Raw genomic sequence first — 17,127 nt, 5'->3', positions numbered from 1 at the left:
TCAAGGCTAGCGCTCCACAACTTGAGCCACAGTGCCACTTCTGGTTTTTTCTGTTTATGTGGTGCTGAGGAATCGAACCCAGGTCCTCATGCATGCAAGGCAAGCGCTCTACTACTGAGCCTCTTTCCCAGCTCTTTCTTTAAGTCTTTTTTTTTGGGGGGGGGGGGGTCCGGTTGTAGGGCCTGAACTCTGGGCTTGGGCACTGTCCCTGAGCTCTTCAGCTCAAGGCTAGCGCTCTACCACTTGAGCCACAGTTCCACTTCCAGCTTTTTTCTATTTGCTTATGTGATGCTGAGGAATCGAACCCAGGGCCTCATGCATGCAAAGCAAGCGCTCTACCACTGAGCCACCTTCCCAGCCCCCTTTCTTTAAGTCTTTAGTCCCTGATTTATCAGACAGTTGTTTTTTGGTAGATTTGTTGTTGGGGGATTTACATCTGTCTTTTTTAAGTTGATTCTGTATCTCTGAATCAGACTTTAATTAAAACTCACAGTATGCCTGGGAAGCCTCACCTAAAAAACTAAATTGGGAAGAACAGTGGCGTTCAAACTTGTGTCCTACGTCAGTGTCAGTCTCCTCTTCTGATCTGTGGCTTCCATGTAATTTAAGATTACACCCCAGCCTGCTTATTTATACCTTATTTTGAGGAACAAGAAGCCAGATTTGGCAATGGGAGAGTCTCTGATGGACCTTACCACATACTGACATTCTGGAGGAGTGTGTGGCAGCTAGAAGCACAAAAGTGTTGTCTTTGCAAAATTGTTGTCTCCTGGGAGAGGTTTTGTTCCTAAAGCTCCTCTGACATTTAATTGTGAGAACTCATCTGCCACTTTGCTCTCAGTGAGAACCATGACCAGCTGACCAATCTTTGCTAAGACCAAGGACTTGTGCATGGAGTGTACCACTATAGGCCTCTGTCACCACTTCCATTCTTGTTCTAGAGGAAACCAACTCAGAATGTCAAGAACGCCCCCTCCAACCCTCAGTCCTGAATCTTCCCCACTTACAGTGATTAGTTTTGAAGGACAGTATGTTAAACGACATAAATAATCCCCCTTAAAAACAAAAGGACACAACACATGTTTTCCCTTAACCTGTAAAAGCTAAATGGTTAGTCTCGAGGTACTAGGGAATAGAATGATGATTAACAGACCATGAAAATGGGGTGTGGGGAGGAAGTGAAGAGAGCATGGTTTATGGGTACAAGAGTGAAGTTGGATAGAAGAGGTAACTTTTTTTGGTGCTGGGTTTTGAACACAGTACCACATACATACAAGTGTATATTGTACCACTGAACAAAACCCCCAGTTTAGAAGGAATAACTATGAAAGTTAACCCATTATGTCAAAGGTAGTTGATGGTGGCACAGGGATATAAATGGGGACTGTGGAGTAATGTATAAGATGAAGAACAAATAGACATATAGATAGAGACAAACATATATACACACATGTACGTATATATGCATTTAGTATATATATATGTATACATATACATATATACGGGATATAAGAAGCTAGAATAATGAAACCCACTCAACACTGCAAACGGGGTTAAGGGAATGTGATTTAAAAAAAAAAAACAAAGGGGGGGAGTTGGGAAGTAGCTCAGTGGTAGAGTCCTTGCCTTGCATGTTGAGGCCTTGGGTTCGATTCCTCAGCACCGCATAAGCACAAAAGACTGAAAGTGACACTGTGGCTTAAGCAGTAGTGCGCTAGCCTTGAGCTAAAGAGCTGAGGGACAGCGCCCAGGCAGAGTTCAGGCCCCATGACCAACAACATGAATGAATGAATGAATGAATAAATATGTAAATAAAACAAGGGGTGAACTTGCTCAAAGTCCACTGTGTTGTCCATCTATGGAATATAGTAATGAAATCCCCCTGTATTATATACATGTGTGCTAATAAAAAGTAGCAAAAAGGATTAGTTAAATGTTTGAAAATAGCTAGCATAAATGTGCCAGTGAACAGGCCAGTTCTGTGAGTGGATAATTAAACATTAGACACTCATGTGCCTCTGGTCTGTACCGTGTCTGTGTCTTACCCCATGAATAGGTAAAGGCCTAGGCAACAACTAAAATAAACACAGACAAAAAATACTTAAATAAATTAAAAATGTGAAAACACAGATATTCTTGTTTTCTCTTCTCTCAGGAACTGTGTTTAGCAGAGTTCTGGGCAGAGGCAGATACTGTCTTGATGATGTTGAGGTAGCGAAGTGTAGGTCACCTGCTGCACAATGAGGTGAGGAATTGCACAGGAGCTACAGGAGTCCTGGGGGAAGACTCTATGGACAGTGCTCAAAATTCCCCAGTAGAGCAGATGGAGTGACATTGTTTCCACACAAGTATATTCTGGGGATAAAAAGCTCTTTGAGTATCAGGAGAGGAAAAAGGAGGCCTCTCCCTTTCTAGGATGTTTCACTTTGACAAATTAATTCCTATTTAATTTATAGCCATTTAAGTTCCCAACAGCCCTGAGCGATGCAGAAGTTCAGTCTGCATGACAGATACTGCTAGTGGGGCAAACTAAGGAAGTGCTAGATGACAATGCAGACAAGTTGACAGAGCTAGGAAGTGAACCAACCCTACTGTCAGAGAGGCAGGCATAGACTATGCTTCTACATTGATACATTCATACATATATACACATACAACACATATATATGTATACATAAGATTATGCATATATATAGTATATATGTAAATATGATTTTCTTGATGGGCATATCTGAAAATCCTGGATCATGAATTACATTTCTTGGTTTTCTCTTCCTGTCTTCACCATCCATTTCTCATCTGTGATTTGTTCTCTTGGTGGACACAGTCCTCTCTGATCTTGGAGACTGTGTCTGTCCACATCCCAAACAGAAAGAGTTTGGAGATCTCTGGGCAAGTGAATGTTTCCTCACTGCGTTCCTTCACTCGGGGGGACAGGCTGAGCACAAGTGTGGCTGTGAGGACAGCTGTGGTCAGCGCCAGTTGACACGGTGGCACATGGAGTCCTGCTCACATTACTCCAGTGTATGAGCCCAAACATGCTGTGAGATTGACGTTTTATGGGGCCACACTTGGGAGAAGAATCCTGTGTACTTTGCAGGAACAATTTTGCAACATCTCATGTCCCATTTGCCACATTCTTCAAAGAATCTCATGAATCCAGCCTTGTCTTTATAAAGCCAGTTGGCTGCTTGCTTTATTCTGGTTATTCCTTGAACTTGCAGGTTTCTCCTTGCATGGTAGATCTTTGAATAAAGTGTATTTGTGTCTCAACTTTAACAAGGCAAAATTTAAATATGCTATATACTTTGTACAATTAATAATGTTAAGTATAGCCAGGTGCTGATGGCTCATGCCTGTAATCCTAGTAACTCAGGAGGCTGAGCTGTGAGGATCATGGTTCATAGCCAGCCTAGGCAGCAAAGCCCTTGAGATTCCCTTTTTTTTGGGGGGGGGTCCGGTCGTGGAGCCTGAACTCTGGGCCTGGGCGCTGTCCCTCAGCTCTTCAGCTCAAGGTTAGCACTCTACAACTTGCACCAGAGCGCCACTTCCGGCTTTTTTCTTATGTGATGCTGAGGAATCGAACCCAGGGCCTTGAGCATGCAAGGCAAGTGCTCCACCACTGAGCCACCTTCCCAGCCCCGTCCTTGAGACTCTTATCTCCAATTAACCAACTGAAAACTGGAAGTGGCCCTGTGGTTCAAGTGGTAGATCACTCACCTTGAGTTAAAGAACTCAGGGACAGCGCCCAGGCCTAGAGTTCAAGCCCCTAAAAATGTAAGAGTTCACTCAGAACTAAGAATACTAAATGTAAATTTTCCTTGCCAAGAGGTTGTTTTTTTTTTTTTTTAACTTAACGTGGCTTTATTTTATTCAGTTAAAATGATGGAATGAAACCACAATATTTCCTTTTTTTGTTATTTTGCAGGAAAAAACATGTCTGCAATAATCAAAGAAGTGTGTGATGGGTAAGTGTTGCAAAGATTCTTCTGAAGCATTTAGTCCATACATTGGCAGGAACATAGAGTATTTCCGCTGGAGGGATAGAATATTATCCATAATCCTATAAATAAATGATAACCATAAATCTTATTCGTAACTCTTCATGTGACCTACCTAGTCACAAAGAATTACCTTGTGAGAATTACCCTTCTTTCTCCACCAAAATCTTTCCCTTACTCCTTGAAGAATAGAAAGCATGGAATGTCTGGCTCCATATGTGCAGAGGGTTGGTATTAATTCTTTTGAACACTCACGTTCCTTTCATCCTTCCAAGCAGGGAACCTTTAGACTAAATGTTCCTAAGAGTTAAATACACACTCCATCTGACATACACTGAAAGCATCCCACAGGCTCCTGTGGAAGAATTAACAGACAAGTCCGTGGGTTATTGTGTGTTTTGTGGAATTTTCCCACTGACTGACGCGCCTTTCCTCCCTCTGGGTTGTTCTGACCATCCTGAGGAAGGGCACATTGGAAAGTCACATGGTATTTCTTGACTTGTAAAGCAGAACTGTGAATAGAGTATTAGGGGATGTTAGAGAAGACTTGCCATACTTAGTGTGTTCCAATCTGTGTGGGGTGAACTGATTGTGAGTTAAAGAATTCAGTGACAATTGGCAATGTGCTAATTCTCACACGTTTAAATTGCTGCCATTTACCTTGCTATCATTTCTTTGCCTCAATTCTTCAAAATGAAGAATGTTGCCACTCACAATTTAAGTCCCTCCACCCCACCCCCCCCCCCAAGCCTTGATGAAATGCTTAGAGGTGAGCAGTAGCCTTGGTCTAGGAACTTCAGAGAGGAAAGGACTGTTGGTCTTAGGGTAACAGGTGAGTTAAAGCCATTTTCTTTAGAGACCCCATTGTGCCTATTTGAGACTGACTCCATTCTAATCATAGTGAATGTAATTCACCTCACCCCTGTAGAACGAATAAAAATGAAGACGAGCACTTTTGTTTCTCTGATCACTTATGCTATGTTTTGTAGGTCATCTCTTGCCAACCATGAGTGCTTTGCCCTGCAACATGCTGACAGTTCAAACTTCTATATCACAGAAAAGGTAGGCCAGTCACATTGTTTAATCTGGGATACTTACACTGAAGGACAGTACACAGAGTAAGGGGTTTCTTCTGTGTAGGGCCTAGCATGCTACATTTTTTATGTCTTTACCATCCATGAAAATAGGTTCTACAAAAAAAAAATCAGGGCTGGGAAGGTGGCTCAGTGGTAGAGCGCTTGCCTTGCATGCATGAGGCCCTGGGTTTGATTCCTTAGCACCACATAAGTAAAAAGAAAAAAAGCCGGAAGTGGCGCTGTGGCTCAAGTGGTAGAGCGCTAGCCTTGAGCTGAAGAGCTGAAGGAAAGTTCAGGCCCCATGACCTGACCCCAAGAAAAATAAAATCAAAATAAAAACAGCAAAAAAAACCCTTCTACTACTTCTTATAAGAAAGTAGTTAATCTATTCAAGAGTAAAGACTAAGTATGTTTCTGAATCCTGCTACCAAATATATATTTCCTTTTTAACAATTAAATATTGCTGGGTTAGAGAATTTACTTTATACTGGATGACTTAAGTTTGTTCTCTTGCCTCAGATTTTTATTTTCTCCTTAATTTCTTTCCCCTGGTCTTGGCCCAGGTGCTGTCTTTGAGTTTCTTTGGCTCAATGCTAATGCTCTACAAATTGAGCTGCAGCTCCCTTTCTGGTTTTTTTGGTAGTTTATTGGAGGTAACACTCTCACTGACTTTACTGCCTGGGTTGGCTTTGAAATGTGATGTAACTAGGATTACAAGAGTGAGGTAGCAGCACTCAGTTTCCCCTGTGTTATTATTTTTTTAAATGCTTAGAACAGTGACAGGAAATCTTGTCACATGTGGCACTTTATAGTCACTTGCTTATGACTGTTGGAAACCAACTTTTTTCCTGGGTGATCTTCACACTCTTTAGGAAGCTTGAATTTGGAGTGATTTGTGAAGACAATAAATGGACCTAGAAGCAAGGAAACTTAGTACCCAAAAGATCTCTGATGGGCAAAGGGGAATCTAGCATTAATAGGTACCAGGCGCACTGAGCCAAGCAAATTTATGTTTGTTTATTGATTTTTTTTTTGTCGGTTGTGGGGCCTGAACTGTGGTCCTGGGTGCTGTCCCCCAGTTCTTCAGCTGTAGACCAGCACTCTATCACTTGAGTCTCAGCCCCCACATCTGGCTTTTTCTGCTTATATGGTGCTGAGGAATCGAACTGAGGGCCTCATGCATGCAAGGCAAATGCTCTACCACTGAGCCACCTTCCCAGCCCCTGTTTATTGATTTTTTGTTTCTCACAAGTTAATATAATGGATGAGAGGCCGGATCATTGAGATCACACAACTATACCAGTGTCACTTACTTGACTCAGCAGTCAAGAGTTGAGATTTGATTTTTGTGCTTCAAGGATTTTATGGAAATATCTAGAATGGATTAGCATTCAGCTCATATTTAGGACAAACTCACTGAAATGCAGAGGAGCCAGTACTGTATTTGTGGGTGATGACTATGTGGAGAGAGGAAGCCCCCAGGGAATGTCTTTGTAATATGGTAGCCTTCACTGGGAGGGATGTGAGTGCAAAGTACTCTGGGTAGAGGATGAATTAGGTAATCTAAGGCTTGGAAGGTGAGAACAGCAGAAAAAGATGTGACCCCTACTTGTGTTTTACTTTCTCCACCCTGAAGAGTGTGGGGAACATTTGATTAGCGTGTGGAAGGCTGGCCAGAGTCCTGGAAGTGCTTCTTAGCCATTGCTTTGTTCTTCCCAGATGCATACTAGAATGTTTGTAATTGATCATGTTTTTCTCTTTACCCTGATAGCTGGAAAGCTGAGAGTTAGAAGACTAGATTCCCTTGTTGCATTTAGATTTGCTGTTGATTCATTCCATCAGCCTTTAGTTTTCTGGCTTTACTTTCTGTTTGTACCACTTTCTCAGTCGTTTTCACTAATTTTATACTACATCTTATTTGTGAGATAGAGGCTATAAATAAACTAAACTGAGATCAATTTTCAGTTAGTGACAGGACTATAAAAATAGAATAACTAGTTCAGAGAATATATTACCTGTGTTGTTTGTGAAATATTTGTTTCACACACACAATCTGTGTAGTTTGACTTAGTTTTTATATTGAGTTGTGGTCAGATCAATCTTTCTTTTGACTGATGAATCCTGGCTTGCGTCTCCTCTCCCCTGCCTCCCCGCCCCATTGCCCTGTCTTCTGTCCTAGTGGTCTAGGGGCCTTAGTTTATCCTGGATTGCTAACTATGGGGTCCCCAGACTTCTGAACATAAGTATTACAATCTAGATTTTCAAATCTCAGCCCCAGAGATTCTGAGTGAGCAGGCCTGCACTCTAGATTTAGACATTGTTTATGTGTTAGGATTTTTAGTTTAGAGAATCCTCTAGGAGATTCTGTTGGAGGCAATCCAGACACTACTCAAAGAAAGTGTTTGCTCTGTGGTCTCTTTTCTGTGTAGCGGGGGCCCCTGTGTACAAGGGATGGTGTACGCTGGTCAGAAGTTATCACCGAATTTGATTTGGGGGCATATATATGCATTCCCATTCATTACCTTTACTATTGCAACGCTAAATAAATTCATACCTTCTTACAAAATCCAATCTATTCAGACGAAGAGAAAACATGCTTCTAAGGGATATCATAGTTATTTTTTGTAAAATCCTGTTTTTTACTGAGAAATTATCTCAAGGCATTACTGGGATTTGAACCTAGGGCTTGACACTTGATAGGCAGGTGCTATACCACTTGAACCATGTGCCCTGTGTCTAGCCTGAAAATTGTTTTGTTTAGTTTGAAAGGGACAGAGCATCTAAATGTGCTATCAGGTCTCAGCGGGAAGTAGCAGAGAAAGATTAGAGACTTGTGTTTCTAACTGTAACCCTGTGTTTGTAAATAAAATGTCATCACTTCCTTTGCAGCTGTTCCTGGTTCTAGCTTTGTGTGTGTTTGTGTGTGACAAAGAGCTGGACTCACACAGAGCAGGAGAGGCTGGTAAATCTTGCCTCTGTGCAGTGGAAGCTGGGCTATCTTGTAGTATTCTGTAGGTTCATATAGGCTCTTGCAAATATTCCTGAAAATAGAGACCTCGTTCCATTCCTGAATTTCCTCCTTGCTGTCTTCTTGGTTACTTACTGACCAGTGAGTTGTTAGGCAATATTTGCATCACCACGGAAACCAGTGATTCATGTTTGAAACTTGCATGTGCCATTAGTTACTGATTTTGACGCATATATGAGGTGGTTTCCCTCCTTCTGTTGGAGAAAAAATTGCTCTAGTACCTCAAAGAGGTGATATTCTCCCACCTTATAGTTATTGATTCTCTTCTTCAATTCTCTTCTATTATTACCAGGAAGGCATCTCCCTTGCTTTTTTCATGTTATCCAAGCTCCTTTGCCAAAAACCTTCATTTGTGTATTGGTCCATGAACTGGAGCTTTTCAGTTCAATGAGAGAAATGGCATGTTAAGTAGCAGTCTACAGAAGTATAGATTGCAAGTAAAAGCCTCAGAGACCAGGAGCTGGTGGCTCATGCCTGTAATCCTAGCTACTCAGAAGGAAAGGATCTGAAGACTGCAGTTCAAAGCCAGCCTGGACAAGAAACTTCATGAGATCCTTATCTCCAATTAACCATCAAAAAGCCAGAAGGGGAGCTGTAGCTCAAGTAGTAAAACACTAGTCTTGAGCAAAAAGGCTAAGGGACAGAGCTCAGGCCCTGAGTTCAAGTCCCAGGCCCCTCCTCCCCCCACGCATGCATGCATTAGAGGAAGGTAAAATTTAGTTATATGTAAGTTCAAGTTCTGTTCCAGAAGCAAGGAGAAAGGATAAATGGAGCCTTTAAAGTCATCAGTTGATCAAGGCTAACACTCTACTTCTGGCTTTTTGTTAGTTAATTGGAGGTAAGAGTGTCTAGCTTGGAACCTGAATCCTCATATCTCAGCCTCCTGATTAGCTAGGATTATAGGTACATTATAGGCACTAGTATTCAACTAGGTAATAGTTTTGATTCTAAGGAAAAATGGGACCAAGTCATAGTCCTGCATTGTCTCCCTTTAAAAAACCTTTGACTTAGTTCTTTGATAGCTTGGCTTAGGGCTCTGGTAATACACTAATGTGAGGAAAAGTGTTTATTTCTTCCCACAGAGATATCTTCTTGATGAAGTGTTTTGCTCAAATGATGTAATGTTAATAAATAGTTATCTAACTTATATCTAATTATAACTTCCTCTTGACTTCTAACAGGATAAAGTTAGCCCTGATTTTAAATACCAAATGCTTCTAACATATTCACAGAAAAATAAGTTAAAAATGTCTGTCATGTTTGCAGATAGATCTGGTCAAGGCTGTAAAGGAGGAACAATTTATTTGCCAGATTTGACAAGTTCCTATGTGCTGGGATGAGAAAGAGAATTTAGGACACATTCTCACTACCTAGAGTTTTGAGTCTAGGGGTTGATTCATTGGTACTGCTGATTACTGAAGGCATCAGGATTGGCGAGATTATTGGGGCTATGGTTTTCAAATCACTTAGGTTTATACTTTGACCATTCTGATTCTACATATATTGAAAAATCTTCAGAATAGTCTTTAAACTCTTATTAAAGCAGGGTTGTTGAGACAGAATTCACACATCTTTTAATCTAGCCAGGTAGAGTATACACTGGTGGCTATTCATTTTTATTTTATCTTTTTTGATGGTGCTGGAATTTGAACTCCGCTTGGTAATAAGCAGGTGTTCTCTTACTTGAGTCATACTCCTAGCCCTTTTTCCTTTATTTATTTTCTGAGTAGGCTCTCACTTTTTGGCAAGGGCTTGCCTGGACCACACATTTATACTTAGCCAAGCATCCCATATAGCTGGGATGATGGCCACACACCACCCTGCACAGCTTTTTATTGGAAGAGTTGGGGGGGGGTGGCTCAAGCTGGCCTTGAACTTTGAGTCTCTCAATTAGTTTCCGGAGTACCTGAGATTACAGATGATGAATGTTAGCCATTGTTCCTAATGTGTTTTCAGTTTCTGCAGTGCTTTATTTATTAATGATATTTTTACCAGTGTATTTCTTTATCTTCTAAGCACTAGCTCTCAGACTTAAAAGTAGAATAAGATCCCATTCAGGCCACTAAGCCCAGTGATGAGACATTTTAGGAGGTGTGGGCGGGGGTAGGTGTGTTTGAAGCCTTCTGGAAGGAGTTGTGACCAGCCTCTGGTTCTTTCCTCCAGTTCCTACAGGAAGTGAACAACCACATTGTGCTTCCTCACTGGATTCTAGGCACACCCTTCCTTTTTACTTCCTGAGCTGGGGACTCATTGTGATTGGTGTCCACTGTTGTAGGGAGACTGGAATCTAGCCTTCTTACGTAGGGTGGACATCACTGTCTAGCCCCAGTGAATCTCTTCAGGTTTATTCGCTGTTCACTTCAGCTTTCTCCAACCATGTTAATATTCTCCAAGTACACTTGCTTTGTCTCCCTGGTGTAGCTTTCCTAACTTGGAATTCAGTTCCACCTCCCTTCCTTCTTCCTCTCCTGTTCCATTTCAGACTAGGTACAGAGGATAAAGAGACAACAGACAGGAAAATAACCACATTTCAGGACAGCCATCTCCCTTTCCTGTCTTAATCTATTTTCTCCTGCTTAAGCAGGAGACCACAACTTCTGAATCATTTGTTTTTTGGAGGTCGGAGACTAGGAGGGTCAAGGTCAGGAGACCACATGTTTCAAGTGAGGGCTTTCTTGTTGCAGCAGTCATAGAAGTAGATGGAATTGCAGGAAAGCACATACAAGAAAAGGCTAGATTAGGGTGAACTGGCTTTTCCAGGAAGCCACTCACTCCACTACCTATGTGCACAGCCACTCCTGTTGTACCAACCTCCAGCACTCCTCAGATCAGGTCTCTGCACCTCATCATCCTGCTTTGGACCCCACCTTCCTGCCCCAGTCTGTTATTTGCAGATTATATTTCCCACATAGGAACTTTGGAGAACATGTTCAAACCATAGTATCCCTTTGGATCCTAGGTTGGCTAGGTTACCAGAAACCTTGCCTTTTTGTCTTTTGAATTATCTTTGCTCCAATTTGGCAATTATTTTTTTAAATTTATCATCTGCTAGATCTCTACCACTTTTCTCCGAGTCTGTGGGAATCATTGTTTTTTTTAGTCTTTTGTCTCTGGGGTTCCTGGTTAACTTAGCAGGACACACATGTCTTCATTATTATGCTGAATTACTGTGTCACTGTGTGATTTGTTTTGTCCTCAATAGGATTCTGCCTGATGATTGAAAAATAAAACAAAATAAGAAGATATGACTTAAGTGGTAGAGTGGTAGCTTTGAGCACAAAAATCTCAGGAAAAGGGCCTAGGCCCTGAGTTCAGGCCTAGGACCAACACACACACACACACACACACACACACACACACACACACACACACACACACACACACACACACACACACACACACACACAAAAAAAAAACATAACAATAACAATAACAATAAAAGAAAACAGTAACCACAATGAAAAACAACCCTATATGTTCCTCCCTAATGTCTTACTTGGTTCCTTGTACATGCTATGTATGTGTTCAAAGATTATTGGTTGCATGCCTTGCCATTTCTTTGTAAGATAAAAAAGCACAATCAATTGCTTAATCAATTCTGTATGATGGTTAATTCAGTTATCATTCTCATTTGCACAGTGGAGGAGTTGGGGAGCATGCAAATCCATCTTAGGATTCCTCTTACATCCTAAATCAGTGCTTGGGAGTTAGTTTGCCTATACTTCTCACAACTGATGAAAAAAAATAACAGAAAAAATAAATACATTAGGATTCATGAACATATAAAATCCGTGCTGGACTGATATTGACTGCAGGTTTTTTTACTTATGTTATAACATCATAAGTAAATCTTGTTCCATGGATATAAACAGCTTTTATTTGAAATAAGCGATGTATTTTAGGAAATGTGGTCACTTGTGGAAACTTATCTCTTGTGGCAATAATGGTTGGTAGGGAAATAAATACAGAGATCACCTCATGCCTTAAAGTGTATATAAACCTATCACCAAACAAAACAAACAATGGGAACAGTTAACCAAGTTCAAAGGTAGCAAAGAATCTAATGTCTACTTTTAATATACAATCTCTTAGTTTTCATTGTTCACTCATCAGAGCTAGCCTCTATGGCCCACGTCCAGTTCTTTTGTTAATGCTAGAGACCAAATTGTGATTGGGGGAGAGAGAATTTCCTCCCAACTTCTGTGCTTGCACAATTCTGTGAAAGTGAGTTTTTCTCTCTTTCACCCTGGTCTAGGGTCCATTAGTATTCGTGTGGCTTACCTTCCTTCAGTTCTTGATTTCACACAGTGGGCTCTGAGAATCAGTAGACACAGAGAAACAGATTTGTGAGTTTACAAAAATACTTCAGAGTTTCCACCAAGGAAAACATAGGCACTGGCTTAGAAACCTTGATTGTATTCCCCCTGACCCCTAACACTGTTGAAGAGAAATGTTCTAATTGCCTTACTTATATAACTGTAACCCCTCTATATATCACCTTTACAATAAAATAAAATTTTAGAAAAGGCACTCTATTCACCTGACACATTTTCCAATAACTAAGAAACAACTGGACTTGTACGTGGGTTTGGAAGGGCACAAATTCAGATTAGCAACCATTTTCCAAACAGGAAAGATACTGAGCTAAGTCACTACAACCTACATTGGCATTTTTCTTATCAGAAATTCAAAAGATATTTAGTAGTATATAATCTTTCAGAAGATACTGGATTTTCCCCAGCCAAGGGCAGGATAATGAATCATTGGCTTCTAGTTCTCAGAGCGTGCGCAGGATAGAATGGTACATATTTCTTCTAGGCTTCCTTTACTCAGTCTTAATCCATCAAGTACACTTTGTGAAAATCGAACACATGCATACACATGTGCACATTTGTGTGCACGTGCCCCCCCTTCAATTGTCCTGACTTCCCCAGGTGCTATCCAGCCCTGACTTTGGCCTTCAGCTGCCATTCCCTATCCCATCCATGCTACCCTATCATTATCCTGCTGGAGCTGCTTGTAGTGACTCAAACTGGCAGTGGACTTTCTGAAGTCTCTGAAAACATTTCCAGAATTTTCTAATGAAGAGTTTGAGGAAGGGATGGAGGCTATAATTTTCGTTGGGTGCTTTTGCTTCAGAGAGGAGTTGGAAGCCTATGTGCTTATTTCAGAGTGAAGCTAGAAGCTAGACATCAGTTGAGGGGGGAGAAGAAGGGCAGTGACCGCCACCAGCATTACTCAGATGTCAGTGGGTTTTATGACATGTTATTTAATGTTGACCACTGTCTGTTGGGTACAAGCTATAACAGAATGATTACACAGGCAGCTGACTTTGCTTGGTTGGGCTTCCTTGCTAGTGTTTGGTAAGATAGGGCTGCTTCTAGAATTGCAAGTAAAAATAAATGCCAGAGGTCATGATAATTCCATGTTCTCCAGTTCAGCTATTAAACCAATGAATACATTGACTCAGCTACTAAAACATTGAGGCTCAGGGTGCATAAAGAGTGACACGTAGGCTGCTCTCAAAGACAGGCTCTTGTTTTTCTGCAATGATGCTAGCAACTAACAAGGTGGGGGGGGACTAAAAGTTGCTATCAGTATACAAGATTAGTTTTAAGCTTGGCTCTGCTACTCCTCACAAATGTTTAGAAACTTACTTGCAAATCTTCAAAGCACAATTCTGGTCATTTTTATGCTTTGTTGTATTTTTTTTTTTTTGGGTCCCGGTCGTGGGGCCTGAACTCTGGGCCTGGGTGCTGTCCCTCAGCTCTTCAGCTCAAGGCTAGCGCTCTACCACTTGAGCCACGGCGCCACTTCCGGCTTTTTTCTTTTTGTTTATGTGGTGCTGAGGAATCAAACCCAGGGCCTCATGCATGCAAGGCAAGCGCTCTACCACTGAACCAACTTCCCAGCCCCTGTTGTATTTTTTTTAAAGGAACTGTTAGCCTCTGCTTTTCAAGTTTTGGACTGATGACACAATGTGTACATTGTGAGTGTGTACACGTGCACATATGTGTGTGGATGTGTGTATAGGGTCAAGATTATGTGTAAGGAAACATTAAAGATTGATGAAACTATTGTTGTAGATATTTTTAGTCTGTATTGTATTTTATTCTCTGTTTTGACAATGTGTGTTAGAACCCATCATGGTTTGATGAAGGGTAAAGGATGTCTTTCTACTTTGAAAAGAATTACTCTGCTCCTCAAGGTCAAAATCACATGTAGATCTTCTCTCCTTTGTCCTTCAGTTGCCCTACAATAATCATTTACTGGCTAGTACAACACCCCGAGGTCAGACACAAGAGATAGACATGAGAAAAAAATCCTAAAGGAAGAGGAGGGATGAAAGAAAGTAATCAGTTAGGTGGGTGGAGTGAGGAGAGAGCCAAGGGTGGAGATCTTGCTCCACCTTGAAAAGAGGTACTGTATGTCCATGACTGTGCAGACAGGTACTCTGCCACTTAAGCCATGCTTCTCATCCCTTTTGTTCTAGTTACTTCTAGCATAAGGCCTCTCTTTTGGCCTGGGCCAGCCTGGGCCATGATCCTCCTGTTTATACTTCCCATAGTAGATGGGGTGACAAGCATGCATCAACACACCAGATTTTTCTGTTGAGATAGAATCTTAGTAACATGTTTTTCCCAGACTGTCAAAAATGCTATCCTCCTGATCTATGCCTCCAGCATAGCTAGGATCACAGGAGTGAGATACTGGTGCCTAGCTTGATGAATATGATTCTCATGAATGTTTGATAGGTTTTATACATAGGTACATATTCATTGATACTATATAGAATTGTTTGGGCTTTCAAATTTATATCATTAGCTGGATGCTGGTGTTGTAATCCTCGCTACTTAGGAAGCTGAGATCTGAGGATCCTAGTCTGAAGCCAGCCTCTATAGGATAGTCTGTGAAACTCTTATCTCTAGTTAACCGCCAGAATACACAGCAGTAGAGCTGGAACAGTGCCCAGGCCCTGAGTTCAAACCCCACAGCAGATGAGAGAGACAGAGATTCAGACAGAGAGAGGGGAGGGGGAGATTTACATAATCGGTAGCCTAATGTAGGAAACCCTTTGTAATGTGATTTTTCCCCTCTGAGAACTATTTTGGAGATGGATTTGTGTGGTGTCCCCATGGCATGATTAACCCATTTTCTTACAGATAATCCCTTGTTTTCTTAACTTTGTCATTACAATAATGCTGTGTTGTGTGTGTGTGCTTGTATGTATTGTAGAATGTAATCTAGAATAGATGTGAAAAGCCTTGCTGGAGAAGTGACACCCATCACCCCTTCGGTGGACACTGCCTTTCCCTGCCAGCTTCAGAGCCTCCCACAGAGGGCAGGGCATTCAGATGCCTGCTTGTCGTATGGGTATGGCTGATCTTTGCACCTGGGCAGGGCTGCCACTGGCTTCTCTTGGCTGCCGTCTGTCTTTTTCCATTTACGGAGGAGGAGCATCTTTTCCTGTGCTTACTTCCTCTTCAGCTTTCCCTTCCGAGCCAGGCTGCTTGTGCAATCTCAGTTTAATTGTGCAGAGGCCTCCTCTGTGCTTGCAGATTTGCAGGATGGATTCATGGGAGGTGGACATATATTTTGTTGTATGTATTGCCACATGGGCCATAGCTGTTTTATTAAGAAGTATTTTTCAATGGTGGCTCTTATGAAGACATTTTAATATGATCAGACATCCTAATTGAATTAGCTAGTTCCCTTCCCTTCCCTCTTCCCCCCTCCTTAGACCCTCCTTCTCTTCTCTTCCTTTTCTTTCTCCTCTTCCATCTTCTCTTCAGTCTCCTCCTCTTTGTCCTCTTCCTCTTCCTCCTCCTCCTCCTCCTCCTCCTCCTCCTCCTCTTCCTCTTATTCTGCCAGTACCAAGATTTGAACTTAGCCTTGTACTTGCTCCACTTATTTGCTCATGGCAGATGCTCTACTATATGAGCCACACCTCTAACTTGTTTTTTTTTTTTTTTTTTTTTTTGCTGGTTAATTGGAGACAGAGTCTCACAGACTTTTCTGCTCAGGCTGACTTCAAACTTGGTTCCTCTAGATTGTCTCCTGAATAGCTGGCAATCCAGGCATGAGCTCTTGGTATCCAGCTGCATTTTTTTACTGGGTACTAGGTGCTTAATGGCTGTGTTTCTGTGTAGGTTCTTATACTTGTTCCCCTCTCATTCACAAATCTGTGCCGAATAAAAACAAAGCAAACAAAAAAATGCATAGCTTTATGATTTACTGTGACTTAAGCTCCTAAAATATTTTTTTATTTTTTTATTATTATTTTGTTCATTTACTTTTTTTTATTGTAAAGATACTATACAGAGAGTTACAGTTACATTAGTGAGATAATGAGTGCACTTCCTCTTGAACATTGTTACCCCCTCCATTGTTTTCCCCCTACTATCCCCTCCCTCCGTCCCTTCCCTGAGGTTTTTCCGGAATTTCACAGTATTGTGGAATAATGATGCTCATTTAAAATCACAAGTTCATTCTAACTTTTCCGGAGCAAATTGTCTATCACAGTCTGTAACATATAACGGTGTTCACATGTTATATACCATATATATGATCAGCAGCATGGGGATATTTAGTAGTGGTTCAACCAGATGAGTGGGAGTTCTTTGTTTCTTAAGTCCTGTTAGTTTTGTCATATCACCTAACATTTTGGATTTAGCATCCACTTATCAGGGAGACCATGTACCGTTTGTCTCTTCGTTCTTGGCTTACCTCGCTCAACATTCCTTCTAGCTCCATCCATTTCCCTGCAAATGCCATTATTTTGTCATTTCTAATGGCTGCATAATATTCCATTGTGTATAGATACCACAATTTTTGGATCCATTCATCTGTGGTGGGGCATCTGGGTTGTTTCCATATCCTAGCTATTGTGAACAGTGCTGAAATAAACATGGAAGTACACGTGTCCTTGTATATTGGTTTCTGTTGTTCAGGGTAGATGCCTAGAAGTGGTATGACTGGGTCATAAGGGAGGTCAATCTTTAGCTTTCTAAGGACCCTCTAG

At 41.4% G+C, this 17,127-nt stretch overlaps 1 protein-coding gene across 1 annotated transcript in view; it reads left to right on the top strand.

Moving 5' to 3' along the window:
• LOC138812003 (uncharacterized) overlaps positions 1–17,127 on the top strand; it is a 175,690-nt gene that overhangs the window by 14,926 nt on the left and 143,637 nt on the right. Inside the window, 2 exon segments of the mRNA XM_069999962.1 lie at positions 3,929–3,968; positions 4,991–5,063. Of these exon segments, the coding sequence (XP_069856063.1) occupies positions 3,965–3,968; positions 4,991–5,063 (77 nt within the window). The 5' untranslated portion in view covers positions 3,929–3,964.

The sequence above is a fragment of the Dipodomys merriami genome, unplaced genomic scaffold, assembly GCF_024711535.1.
Source record: "Dipodomys merriami isolate MVZ:Mamm:240054 unplaced genomic scaffold, mDipMer1.0.p SCAF_556, whole genome shotgun sequence".
Classification (NCBI taxonomy): domain Eukaryota; kingdom Metazoa; phylum Chordata; class Mammalia; order Rodentia; family Heteromyidae; genus Dipodomys; species Dipodomys merriami.
The sequence above is the reverse complement of the archived record's forward strand: the minus strand, read 5'-3'. Positions and strand labels throughout refer to the sequence as shown.